Source organism: Polyodon spathula, chromosome 1, assembly GCF_017654505.1.
Source record: "Polyodon spathula isolate WHYD16114869_AA chromosome 1, ASM1765450v1, whole genome shotgun sequence".
In the NCBI taxonomy this organism is placed as follows: Eukaryota; Metazoa; Chordata; class Actinopteri; order Acipenseriformes; family Polyodontidae; genus Polyodon; species Polyodon spathula.
In genome coordinates, this window is record NC_054534.1 from 28143825 (window position 1) to 28158650 (window position 14826).

Sequence of the window (14826 nt, forward strand, 5' to 3'; positions counted from 1 at the left end):
TTCCACGTTGAACGTTTAAAACATATATAATATATATATATATATATATATATATATATATATATATATATATATATATATATATATATATATATATATATTTTTTTTTTTACTTTTTTTTTTTTGTTCTTATATGATACAATAAAATTATACATTTCCAATAACATAAACTGGACTCATTTGCAAACACATGTACAGTACGTACTGTGCTAAGAACAGGCAAACAGACGATATCAGTGTTTAACAGCAAATTCATATTCAACATACATGTTTTTTTTTTTTTGTTTTTTTTTAAACCAGAATCTAGCTTGCATTCAAATTCAATAAACAAATAATGAATTGAGTATACTCTATCCCTGGTATACATAAAAATGAGATTCTTCCAATTACGCCAGTGTAATTGCTTTCCTCTGGCTTTTAAGGTGTAGTATCAGATTGGTCTCCGAATATGTTCAGAGGAGAAGTTTGGTCTTCCTTTGTGCCCAATCATGACTGTCAGAAGGGAAGACGGCAATAAGGTTAAGGTAAGATGAGTACTGACATAAACATCTACTTTATCTGTACCAACCACTCATTGAGAAGAGGGTGGCTTATACAAACATCAAGATAATTATTTGTCGTCACTGTAAGTTGTCAGACTAAATGACAGCTCTAAAAAACAGTCTGAATGCTCTGTTTATGTTTCCTGTTTTCGCACCACTGGAGGTATATGGGGGTTTGTTCACACCACGCATTACAAACTATAGTTAAAACCCCAGAGAGACATACAGGGATATATCGAAGTTATCGTTCAAAAACTATTCAAGTTTCACACTTCTTTTTTTTCATTTTTATGTCTGTGAAACCTCAAGTTGACTACTTTCTATGGAATAGAATTAGGACACAATTACTGTCAGTACTTTTTCAACAATGCTGTACAGAGTTTCTGAAATACTTTGGGATGTATTACTTGTTTAGTTCAGTTGAGGATGTAGACAACCAATAGTGCTGGAAAGCTAGCTTTAGTAATTCAGCGAAACTTAACTTGTATGAATGTACTGAATTGATCATTTGTGTAGAGTACATAACAACTTGCCTCAGACCTCCTTGTCAGACAAGGGACTAATCTGGCTGTTGGCCTATGGAATTGTGTTGCCTCATTTATTTTGTAAAATAAGAAAAACCAAGGGTATAGATGGGGTGGATTGCCAATGATGAATGCAAGTAATGATAGGTTACAGGGTTATATTTATAAATGACAGGTTATTGAGAGAGTGACGTGTTGTGTACTATCCCTCCTAGAGAATATAGTCTGTTAAAACCACTAATTACCTTGATATACAGTACTATAGAAAGTCTACATGCCCTTTAAAAATGTTCACTTGAACAGTGGTGGTGGTCACACCAAATATGAATTTGATGTAGATTTTTCTTCTGTTCACTCACTTTGCATTTAGTTAATTGATAAATATAATCTATTAACATGTCTATTTTTGAAAGCATTCTTACTTTACAGCATTTTTTCACACCAGCCTAAAACTTTTGCACAGTACTGTATATATATATATATATATATATATATATATATATATATATATATATATATATATATATATATATATATTTAGATATTTTATTTAACATCAGGTAATAAAAAAAAAAATACAAAATGATATTGCAAAAGTCTACTGGAAGTCACATTAGTAGTACAGTTAAAGATGGATTCATGTTTTATTTCATGCTATGATGACCAATGATTCTACTTTTCCAGAAAAATCTGTGTTATTTCACGAGTAAAATAAAAGGGCTAAAGATGTTTTTTTTTTCCCTGCCGCATTATAATACACACAAACACTACTATTGGGTAACAGTTAACACGGGAAGTATTTATTGTTGTTCTTGTTAAACTCGTTGTGTCTCTATATTAATACTTTAATTATTCTTGAACTGTAACCTTGTATTACAGTGTAACATGTGTAAGTCGCTTCGGATAAATGTGTTTGCTGAATAAATAAATAAATAAAAATTGGTTAGACTTTCAAATTCTAAGCAAGTTACAAGCTTACCAGCGCTATTAATCAATAAAAAAATCAAACATACTTATTTTTTAAGTTTCTTGTTTAAGTTTCATAAGAACATGAGAACATAAGAAAGTTTACAAACGAGAGGAGGCCATTCGGCTCATCTTGCTCGTTTGGTTGTTAGTAGCTTATTGATCCCAGAATCTCATCAAGCAGCTTCTTGAAGGATCCCAGGGTGTCAGCTTCAACAACATTACTGGGGAGTTGATTCCAGACCCTCACAATTCTCTGTGTAAAAAAGTGCCTCCTGTTTTCTGTTCTGAATGCCCCTTTGTCTAATCTCCATTTGTGACCCCTGGTCCTTGTTTCTTTTTTCAGGCTGAAAAAGTCCCTTGGGTCGACACTGTCAATACCTTTTAGAATTTTGAATGCTTGAATTAGGTCGCCACGTAGTCTTCTTGTTCAAGACTGAACAGATTCAATTCAATCAAGCAGCAGCTCAAAGTCAAACAGCCGCGTGTGTTTTTCTGATAACAAACAAGCTGAAACTCGGAGCAGCTGATTCAAATTCAGCGCCGTTTTGAGACACGGGCGAGGGGAGGAGCCAACAGCACAGCAGAACAACGCAGTTAAACGAGGCAGTCTTCCCAGCGACAGCGAGTGGCAGAAGTACAGGCGTGGAAAAGTACAGAGCAGTTTCGAAGCAGTTTGAAAGCAGGTTGACGGCTGCAGAAGAAACTAAACTTCAAAAAAAAAAACCTCAACATGGTCTTCAAGCCAGTAATCTGTGACACCTGCTTGATGTGGGAAATCCGAGAAAACCCAGCGGAGCTAAACCAAGAAGTGAGACAGCAACAGTATCTTGAGGAACTGGCACACCCACAATTCATGGAAGTCTGCATCACCCCTAACAGACTGAAAGCCACCAGGGAGATAGAAGGTCAGAACAGCTGGGTTCAGGTAGGCAGAAGCAGGGAAAAAAAGAAACTTCGTCAAACACAACCACCAGAAATCAAAACAACCAACAGATTTGAGTCACTTCAGAATTTTGATGAGCAGAACCAACAACAAGAGAATGAAAGGAACAACATCCAGGACCCTATTGACAGTGGTGACCAGACAGCAAAAAGAAGGGAGGTCATGATTGTTGGGGACTCCATATTGAGAAACACAGCAAGTTCAATTCGCAGTTTGGACCCCCTTACTACAACAGTGTGCTGCCTTCCGGGAGCCTCGGTCAAGCACATCACTGAGAACGTGGACAGGCTCCTAGAACGAACAGGAGACGACCCGGTAGTAGTCGTCCACATCGGTACAAACAACATTGGAAGAGACAGACCAAAATCCCTGCAAAACAAATTCAGAGAGCTAGGAAGGAAATTAAAAGAGAAAACCAAAACTGTGGTATTTTCTGGTATACTACCCGCACCTTGCAAAGGACCATATGGACAGCTGGAAATAATTAATCAAAACGAATGGCTGAAGACGTGGTGCACACGGGAAGGCTTCACCTATCTTGATCATTGGACCACATTCTACAACGAGGACTATCTGTATAGACGGGATGGACTGCACTTAAATAACAAGGGAACTAGTCTACTCGGAGAAAAGATCCTCGAGCAGGTTCGGAAGCATTTAAACTAGAAAGGAAGGGGGGAGAAATCAACAAAAAAACAGAAGGGAGACCGCATCAAAACAAGAACAACAACTCAGGTAAGACAACCATTAAATGTATTTATCTAAATGCTAGAAGTATCAGAAACAAAATTCTAGAACTTGAAGCTACTGCACTAACAGGTAACTATGATGTGATAGGTGTTACAGAAACGTGGTTGTCTGAGAGTGATGGGGACGAATATAATATTTGTGGGTATACACTGTATAGGAAAGACAGGCAGGACAGAAGAGGAGGAGGGGTAGCACTATACATAAGAAACAGTCTTGAAGCCCAGGTGTTAAACCTGGACAAAGAAAATAAAACCGAATCAATATGGGTCAGAATAACAGACAAAAATTCAAAAGGCATAATAATAGGAGCATGCTATAGACCGCCAGATTCAGGCGGTGAGCACAATAATCTGTTATACAATGACATTAGAAATGTGTGTAGCAAAGGAGAAGCCATACTAATGGGGGATTTCAACTTCCCCCAAATAAAATGGGAAAACCCGGTGGGTAGCGCGAAGGATGAAATAGAAATGGTGGAAATGACAAATGACTGCTTCCTAACACAATTTGTCAAGGCACCCACTAGAGGGGAGGCATGCCTTGATTTAGTCTTTTCAAATAACGAAGATAGAATAACTAAAACAGAGGTCAGAGAACCACTGGCAAACTCAGACCACAACATGGTCTCATTTGAAGTGTTTTTTAAATCCCCAAAAGTAATGACTAAAGCTAAGGTTTACAATTTTAGAAAAGCAAACTATGAAGGTATGAAACAGAGACTAACAGAAGTAGATTGGAGTAAAATAGAGAAAACACCCACAGAAGAAGGATGGTTGTTCTTCAAAAATGTAGTACTAGAGGCGCAAAACAATTATATCCCTAAAGTAGACAAATCTAAATGTAAAACTAAATTGCCAAAATCGTTTAATAGATCAATTAAAAAAAATATTCAGCGAAAAAAGGCACTTTACAGAGCATTAAAAAAGGACCAAAAAGAAAGTACGCAGAAAGAGTACACAGAACTGCAAACGCAAGTCAAAAAGGAAGTTAGAAAGGCCAAGAGAGAAATAGAAATGAACATTGCTAAGGGAGCTAAAACCAATTCCAAAATGTTTTTCCAATATTACAACAGCAAGAGAACATTCAAAGAGGAGATTAAATGTTTAAGAGATACAAATGGCAAAATCGTAGAGGAAGAAAAAAAAAATAGCAAATATGTTAAATGATTACTTTTCACAAGTTTTTACAAAGGAAGATACTGACAACATGCCCCACATGTCATCCAGTTCCTATCCAGTTTTAAATAACTTTAGCATAACTGAGGCAGAAGTGTTAAAGGGACTAGGAGCTCTTAAAATAAACAAATCCCCTGGGCCGGATGAGATCCTCCCAGTAGTACTCAAAGAAATGAAAGAAGTAATTTACAAACCGCTAACCAAGATCATGCAGCAGTCTCTTGACACAGGGGTGGTACCGACAGACTGGAAAATTGCAAACGTAATACCGATCCACAAAAAGGGAAACAAAACTGAACCAGGTAACTACAGACCAGTAAGCCTGACTTCTATTATATGCAAACTTATGGAAACTATAATAAGATCCAAAATGGAAAATTACCTATATGGTAACAGGGTCCTGGGAGACAGTCAACATAGTTTTAGGAAAGGGAGATCGTGTCTAACTAACTTGCTTGATTTTATTTGAGGATGCAACATTGATAATGGATAATTGCAAAGCATATGACATGGTTTATTTAGATTTCTAGAAAGCTTTTGACAAAGTCCCGCACAAAAGATTAATTCTCAAACTGAACGCAGTTGGGATTCAAGGAAACACATGTACATGGATTAGGGAGTGGTTAACATGTAGAAAACAGAAAGTACTGATTAGAGGAAAAACCTCAGAATGGAGTGTGGTAACCAGCGGTGTACCACAGGGATCAGTATTAGGTCCTCTGCTATTCCTAATCTACATTAATGATTTAGATTCTGGTATAGTAAGCAAACTTGTTAAATTTGCAGACGACACAAAAGTAGGAGGAGTGGCAAACACTGTTGCAGCAGCAAAGGTCATTCAAAATGATCTAGACAAGATTCAGAACTGGGCAGACACATGGCAAATGACATTTAATAGAGAAAAGTGTAAGGTACTGCACGCAGGAAATAAAAATGTACATTATAAATATCATATGGGAGATATTGAAATTGGAGAAGGAATCTATGAAAAAGACCTAGGAGTTTTTGTTGACTCAGAAATGTCTTCATCTAGACAATGTGGGGAAGCTATAAAAAAGGCTAACAAGATGCTCGGATACATTGTGAAAAGTGTTGAATTTAAATCAAGGAAAGTAATGTTAAAACTGTACAATGCACTAGTAAGACCTCATCTTGAATATTGTGTGCAGTTCTGGTCACCTCGCTATAAAAAAGATATTGCTGCTCTAGAAAGAGTGCAAAGAAGAGCGACCAGAATTATTCCGGGCATGTTGTCAGTATCTTCCTTTGTAAAAACTTGTGAAAAGTAATCATTTAACATATTTGCTATTTTTTTTTTCTTCCTCTACGATTTTGCCATTTGTATCTCTTAAACATTTAATCTCCTCTTTGAATGTTCTCTTGCTGTTGTAATATTGGAAAAACATTTTGGAATTGGTTTTAGCTCTCTTAGCAATGTGCATTTCTATTTCTCTCTTGGCCTTTCTAACTTCCTTTTTGACTTGCGTTTGCAGTTCCGTGTACGCTTTCTGCGTACTTTCTTTTTGGTCCTTTTTTAATGCTCTGTAATGTGCCTTTTTTCGCTGAATATTTTTTTTAATTGATCTATTAAACGATTTTGGCAATTTAGTTTTACATTTAGATTTGTCTACTTTAGGGATGTAATTGTTTTGCGCCTCTAGTACTACATTTTTGAAGAATAACCATCCTTCTTCTGTGGGTGTTATCTCTATTTTACTCCAACCTACTTCTGTTAGTCTCGGTTTCATACCTTCATAGTTTGCTTTTCTAAAATGGTAAACCTTAGCTTTAGTCATTACTTTTGGGGTTTTAAAAAACACTTCAAATGAGACCATGTTGTGGTCTGAGTTTGCCAGTAGTTCTCTGACCTCTGTTTTAGTTATTCTGTCTTTGTTATTTGAAAAGACTAAATCAAGGCATGCCTCTCCTCTAGTCGGTGCCTTGACAAATTGTGTTAGGAAGCAGTCATTTGTCATTTCCACCATTTCAATTTCATCCTTCGTGCTACCCACCGGGTTTTCCCATTTTATATGGGGGAAGTTGAAATCCCCCATTAGTATGGTTTCTCCTTTGCTACACGCATTTCTAATGTCATTGTATAACAGATTATTTTGCTCAACGTCTGAATCTGGCGGTCTATAGCATGCTCCTATTATTATGCCTTTTGAATTTTTGTCCGTTATTCTGACCCATATTGATTCAGCTTTATTTTCTTTGTCCAGGTTTAACATCTGGGCTTCAAGACTGTTTCTTATGTATAGCGCTATCCCTCCTCCTCTTCTGTCCTGCCTGTCTTTCCTATACAATGTATATCCACAAATATTATATTCGTCCCCATCACTCTCAGACAACCAAGTTTCTGTAACACCTATCACATCATAGTTAGTGCAGTAGCTTCAAGTTCTAGAATTTTGTTTCTGATACTTCTAGCATTTAGATAAATACATTTAATGGTTGTCTTACCTGAGTTGTTGTTCTTGTTTTGATGCGGTCTCCCTTCTGATTTTTTTGTTGATTTCTCCCCCCTTCCTTTCTAGTTTAAATGCTTCTGAACCTGCTTGCATTCAATTTATGTTTAGCACTTCCCATGTGTTCTACAATGATCTACCTACGAGTGTAACAGCGCATTGCTATCGACATGAAATTGGTCCTTGCCGAACTCGTTGACCCGATCGATAGGGGTCATTTGTATTGTTTTCGGCATCTTTGAACAACTCTGAATACTGAAGTAAACTGAACTTGAATACCGGAAGCAGTTTTATTATCCAGGTAAGTTTATGTAAATTTAAAGCAAAGCTGCCTGTGTTAATGTTTATATATTATACGTGTACTGATTTGGTTATTATCAAACAAACAATAAAATCATTTTTTTTCCCCTCCCCAAGTTTAAAACTTAAAAAACTCTGAAAATCCATGTTTTTCCGTGCTATTCCACAGCAAATAGATTCCTAGGATCCCTGCTGAACATTCTGCTACACATATACATATATGAATTCAAAGCTTATGTTTTTACAAATCTATTGTCAATTGTGGAGACTGACTTCAAGACACTTTTATGGTTATTTAAAATGATTTACTAAACAGTATCATCACTACTATGTATGGAACACATATATGTAACTGGATGACAGATACTTTCTCGTAAGACAAGTCCCTCTTACACAATGAAAATTACACTTTTTGAAAAGAACCCCCTGTTTAGAAAAGTATAGTATATTATGTTAAAACATATTATGTTAAAAAAAAGAGAGAGAGAGAAACTATAGCCATGGAATAACTTCACCTGTACCTAGAAGGGGTCATAAAATAAGATGCACAAATGACATTTGGGGCTTAGACTTTAGCGTTATCATTTGGTAGTTTATTTGATTACATGATGCTAAATAAAAGATTTAAATTATATTCACATATTTTATTTTTTTGGAATTATGTCTCAATACTAAAATGCTACACTATGTGATGCTAAACCTGTTGGCCACATCTGTATAGCCCTATGACACGTGTGACAAAGTGCCCGCCCCTGTGTGTATTTTGTGTTGTGTGTTAATGTTGGTGTATAGTCCTTGGTACACAGGATACAAACGGGTCTGGGTAACACAAGTGTTTAAAATGTATATTTGTATTTAGGCATGAGGATTGCACAGCAATTCACGTGCAAGTAAAATGTAATATGTGAGCACGGGGAATTGCACTTTATTAATACACGTGCAGTTGTACCGCGACTCCAATTGAATGATTGATTGATTAGCAGTTGAGTCTCGGTACAGCTGCATAAAAGCAGCATGTTTTCACATACTCGGGGTTGTGTGTTCGGTGAGTGGAGAACGGGATTAGAGACAGAGGTAATAGTAATAATTGTAATAATAATCAGAATCATTAAAAAAAAATTGTTTGTCTGTATAGTCTGTTTTGTTTGTCTTTTTGTTTTGGCGACGAGTGCCGTGTCCTGTATTTTTGTTTGTTACAACCGTTTATTTTCTATCTGTTCTGTTCACTCATTAAATGCTGAGTGAAGCCATTCGCTCAGCTCCACCAAACTCCATCTCTTTGTTTATTTCCCTTTCTGGTCGGACATCCCCCACTCCAACCGTCTTTGTGACACACAGGTTGGCGTTTAATAGCAAAATTAATTTATATTGGAATTTCGTGAGGACACATACTTGTACCTTGAAATCACTCGCCACTACAAAAAAGCTAGTCTAAAGTGAGCGAACATTATTTTTTTCGATCTATAGATATATATATTAATAAATATATATAATATATATATATATATATATATATATATATATATATATATATATATATATGTGTGTGTATCTGTTTCTCAGCCTGACTATAACAGCATACAGAACAAAATGATGCAGGTAACCCCCTCCTAGTACAGTGCCTGCCCATAGGTGCAGCTCATTCTCACTGCTCTGTTCTGTAAGGCTAATCAACAACAATATGTTTGTATTTTTCTCACCTTAAAAGCCATCAGGTGGTTTTCATTTGCTGCATGCTAATGGAGCATACTGCATACATGTATGCACTGGTTCCCATGCTAAAAGTATCATTATGGAAAATGATGGTTGTCCTTAAAATAACTGTGTTCTAATACATCAAGGAACAACTGAATACACTGGTGATGGTTATTATTAAGCGTATTAAATGTAAGTATATTAAAAGCCTCGTTTTTTTATTTTTTATTGTTCAACTGCAAGCCGTCTGTGATGTACTCAAGTCTTATTAGGGATTCAATCACAATATTACCTTACACACGGAGGGTTAGTTAAAATGCTCTGTTAGATTTTTTCCCAATAATTAGCCATTTGGTAATACGAATAATCTGCTGTAGGTAAAGAAATAGAAATGCATGCTTGAAGGTCTTTCATATAATTTTTTCTCAGGAATTGTTCCCAAGAAAAAAGAAAACTGATATACAGGCAGACTTTTTTTTTTTTTTTTACTGTTATAACAACAAATATGCATGCTGATAGTCTCGGTATATATCCTCTTTAAGTGACTTTTTCTTGCTTTTTAATATACTTAGAAGTGATTTAAAACAAAAATACCAAGAGAATTCTAAGTTTATCTAACACACATATTTCTGTTAAAACTAACCTTTACAAAAAAACAAAGAGGTCAGTGTAGAACGTGACCATTTTTTAATTGTTAACTGGAGTTATTATTGACACCCTGCTAAACTGGTTTTACCACTGCTTCATGCATACAATATGTAAAAAATAAATAAATAAATAACATACAATATAATAGTATTTTGAAGTATTATGCTGGAGTAATTAAAATCAGGGAACAGGAAACACTTGTTTCCTGTTGGGCTGTAGTGATGTGTGACTTCCTGTTTACTTCCTGTATACCAGCAACTGAGAATACCATTTCATTTGTTTAAATTTGAGAGAAACTAAATACTTCTAATTACTATAAAACTATTAATATGCATGTTAATAAGTCACAACACATTTATTTTTATTTACCTTCTATATATTACAGTACATCTACCAAACATTCTCATAACAATAGTGGTGGATCAAACAAACGCAACCCTACAACTTTGAACCAAAGTAAACTGTAGACAGTATGCCCACAATGAGCTGTTTCCAAATGGTGGTAAAATGCATAGACTGCAAGAGTGCAGGATTCCAGAGTAATGAAGCAGAACACAGTTTAATCTTCAGCTGGTTCAGAGATTCCCCCTTGTTCCCTAGCCAGCTGCTCACCCTGGACTCAAGTGCAGCGACTGTCCTGTCCATGGTAAGGGCAAATCAACTTGAGATGCCAGGTCATGAACCCCTAACTTGCAGCCCTGAAAGCTGTATACGTATACATTAACTAAACAGAACACTGGACCCTGACCTTGACTAAAAACCTTTGGTCTCATACTATATACAAGTAACAATATCATCCAGTTAAATTACATTGCATTCCAGGTTAACAATTGAAGGGTGGAACAGCTGTATACAGCTACACAGAAAACAACGGTTGTGTGCCTTAAAGACAGAACTGTTTTAACAAGTTTGGAATGAATCATGCACTTTGAGTAAAATCGCAAAATGTTTTCTGTTTTTGAATTTCTGTTCAATAGTATGGTTATGTCTTTATAAAAATATATTTGCTTGTTATCAAATGAACTAAGATAAAAAAAACTTCATAGTTGTCCTCAGTGTATAAACAAACTAAATTTTATAAAGTTAGAAAATGTATGTGTTTCTCTCTTTTGCTATACTCAATGCCTTGGCTCTCAAAGCAGCAGCTTGAATCTGGTCAGTAACCAGCTGAATATGACACCATGGTCTCCGTTAGATCAGCCTGAGCCCCCTGATTGAATTACATACACAACTCTTACATACTTGTGAGGTCAAGATTTTTCCCATTTAACTGTGAGGTTTTGTTGGATCACTGGGGTGTAATCTGACCCCGCAACACCCGCTTGCAACACATGCATGTCGTCCATCTATTAGTTTCTTCCATCAGGTGTCACTTGTGACTAGTTTAATGAGTGTGGGACAGATACATCAACCATGAGCATGTTTCCTGAATTCATAGAATTGTTTCCTGAATTGTTACAGAAGCATTTTTCGTTGCAATTAAGATGTAAATTTTCCTGTACCAGTTGCTGTGAGTGTCACATAAGCAAATGGGCAGAGTGACACCAGTATAAAGAGCCCTGAACTGGACAGGGGGCGCACCTGCAGGGGCACCAGTAGAGCTGTCTAGAATGGTATGTGTAATGTACAGAAGAGCACACCCAGCTCAAGGTGATGTTTATTTGTGTAAACAGTGCCATACGCTTTACTCTGAAGTAACCATCATCAGTCATGCCCCCCATGTGAGGCACAGCCAAAAGTTTCAGAACACCTGTCACTGTGTTCACAGGATGTTGTGAAAGGAAGAGTGAGGCTTCTGCACAGAAACACCAGCATTCCATCGTTTTCCGTTGGCGGTTCACACGATTAGAGCTTGATTTAACTAATAAAGAGCTTGATTTAATACCAATCTCATCATTGTGTTAAAATCGGATAAGCCACCTCTTTTTCAACATAAGCATTAAGCACGACCTTTGTTTAACTCAATAATAATAATAATAATAATAATAATAATAATAATAATAATAATAATAACACTTTTTAGATGTCACTGGTACAGTAACTGAAGTTTCAGCAGCTTCACAGCACTAGTGATTAGATGTAAATCGGACCTAACAGTGTGACTTTATATTTTGCACATCTTTCCTAAGGTTCCAAGCCTATGAGTGTAACAGGACAAAACCCTCCTTGTATCCTAGAAACAAACAATCTGACGTCTAGGTTAATGGAAGCTTACACATCCCACATGACAGAATGCACAGTTCCACTATTGCATTCTACTGTGGATGGCTGTCACAGTACTTCAATCTCTTATTCAAACAAGTACAGTTCAACTAAATAGTAGTATGGTAGGGGACTAGTTTTCAACATTTTAAAGATGTTACATTATTATGAATTGTAATAATATATGCCTGTTACATTGTATTTCCAGCCAGTGCAGAAAACAAAGTAGTCTCAAAAGGTTTCAGAAACTCAGATAGTCAACAATGATTTCTATTGATTATTCAAATTAAAATGTAAATCAATTTAAATAACAATATATAATATTAAAAGGAAAACAATCACAAGAGATAAAAAATATTAAATATATAAGTATATATTAAACAGGGAAATAAACTGCACAACACTAGACATAAAAAAAAAAAAAAAAATAAAAAAAATAAAAAAATAAATAAACTAAGAAAATTACAATAAACACTAGTAAGTAAGGACTAGTAGCTGCTATTTAATTTGAGTGAAAATGTATTAACTATTTTTTAATGTAAACACCAAGTCAAACCCTCCTCAATATGTTTATAAGGTTATTTTTTATTGTCAAACATAAGAAATTACAAATACCATATATTAAAAAAAGAACTGTTCAATGAAAGGTATATACAACTGAGATTTTCATCTGTGTTGTAAACCTGTTTTTTTCAGTCATAAAGTTGTTCTCTAGTGCCACCTAAAGTACATTTTGTATATAACCAAATCACAAAAGACTACTTACTATAGAAAAACACCAACGTGCCATTCAGATCTGTGTTGCCCTCTGGCACCATAGGTCTGATGGCTCCGCTGTGGATCAGCTGTGTGAAAAAAGATGGCTAGGTAGGGACATGTTTCGAAGGACGTGTGTGTCAGCCCGCATTCCCCGAGTCACTGGGGAGTTGCAGCGGTGAACCGGAATTAATAAAATAAAAGAAAAAACTGGGGTAAAATCAATTCTAAAAAAAAAAGAAATACAAATCAGGTTTTAAATACAAATACAATAAGAATGTTCCCATTAAAATGCATGTTGGAAAGTCAAATGAATGGCTGTGTTTGCAAACATTCTCTTTAAGTATTTATAACACTTGAGAAGTATACAGGATGGAAATGTAAGTACCATTTAATAATAAACCCTAAATAGTACACACATCAAATGTTCAAAGATTGTATCGCCTTGAACAGCAGTTCCAGCATACAGTAGGTCAGACCTTCAGTCTTGAAGCAATCACAATGTCCTTTGGGAGGACAAAGCTAAAATGAAAATGAGAAAGCCTACAAAGGCCCTTGCATGTATTAATGTGATAATTGTACTGCATACGAGACATAACTACACTCTTTAAAAGAACAAGACCACTACATCTGGAGTAAAACATAAAGCAAAAACGTGAAGTACAGTACATGCTTCTTTCAATACAACGCTTCTTCAAACTAGCTTTTTACATCTGAAGGACCTGGTTTGACTTAGGTCACTTGAAATACATAACATAGTACTCAGTGGAAAATATTCCATACCAAAACATAACCACACAGTTTTGGAGACTATTCAGTCTCTGCTTAGGAGAGGCAGTTTGACCAAGTTACATGATTAACTAACAACTGTTCACTGATTTAATACCAATCTCATCATTATGTTCACATCTGATGTCCCCTCTTTTACAAGACTAAGTAGACAAGTAGACAAGTAGAGTTCAACTAAATAGTAGTATGGTAGGGACTAGTATTTCATAATTATTCAACATTTTAAAGATGTTACATTATTAAGAATTGTAATAACATCTGCTTATTACATTGTATTTCCAGCCAGTGCAGGAAACAATGTAGTCTCAAAAGCCATTACGATCACAACTGTTGAACAACAATTTCTATTGATAATAAAATGAAAATGTAGACCAAGTGTACTGTAAGAGCTGCTCTCTATGGAAACTCATCACAACTAGATGTAGACAGTCCCAAGTGATAGTCCCCATCCCCCCTCACCCCTCAGTGAGGTGTAAAATCACAATTAGAAAAATAATGAAAGATAAAAACAACGTTAAAAGAATATTTAGAGGTAAGAAAAAGCTTTTCTCAGAGTAAAGCCTCAACCTACCTGTAAAGGAGGCCTTGTTGATGGACGGCTGGTTACACATGGGCGATCGCCTGGTAATCAACAGTAAAAATGAATAACTTTATTTCCTGAAGAACCCTGATGGTCAGGTAACCATATTGATGTATTAGTATCTGGGATTCCAGATGTAAAGGAAGTTGTAAATCATGAATTAACGGAAGGTATGTAGTATTCCTATAGTATTGTCGAATTGGGAAATTGTTTAAAAAATGTTAATATGGCACTTATTTGTATTTTTTACTTACATATGATTCAAGTTTGGGATGCCAACGATTTATTTCAATTTAAAATGATTAGCTTAAAAAAATTAAAACAGAACCCCATCTAAACCAAGCTTACGTCAACAAAATATCGCTTGTTGCTCAGACTAGGTACTAGGGGGGCATATGGCAAGTTTAATTCATATACTGTAAAGTAGATTTAGATCAGCAGATTGGCCAGGTCAAGGCTAGCAATGGTACTCGAATATCATAGTA

The 14826-nt window shown here is 35.7% G+C and overlaps 1 protein-coding gene across 5 annotated transcripts in view; it reads right to left on the reverse strand.

The window, feature by feature from the left end:
- The window catches only part of LOC121316796 (cAMP-specific 3',5'-cyclic phosphodiesterase 4D-like), a 373613-nt gene that overhangs the window by 37799 nt on the left and 320988 nt on the right, over positions 1 to 14826 (reverse strand). For all 5 annotated transcript variants that reach the window (XM_041252005.1, XM_041252014.1, XM_041252022.1 and 2 more), the window contains one exon: positions 14333 to 14382. In XM_041252005.1, coding sequence (XP_041107939.1) covers positions 14333 to 14382 — 50 coding nt within the window. The remainder of the gene's footprint in view (positions 1 to 14332; positions 14383 to 14826) is intronic.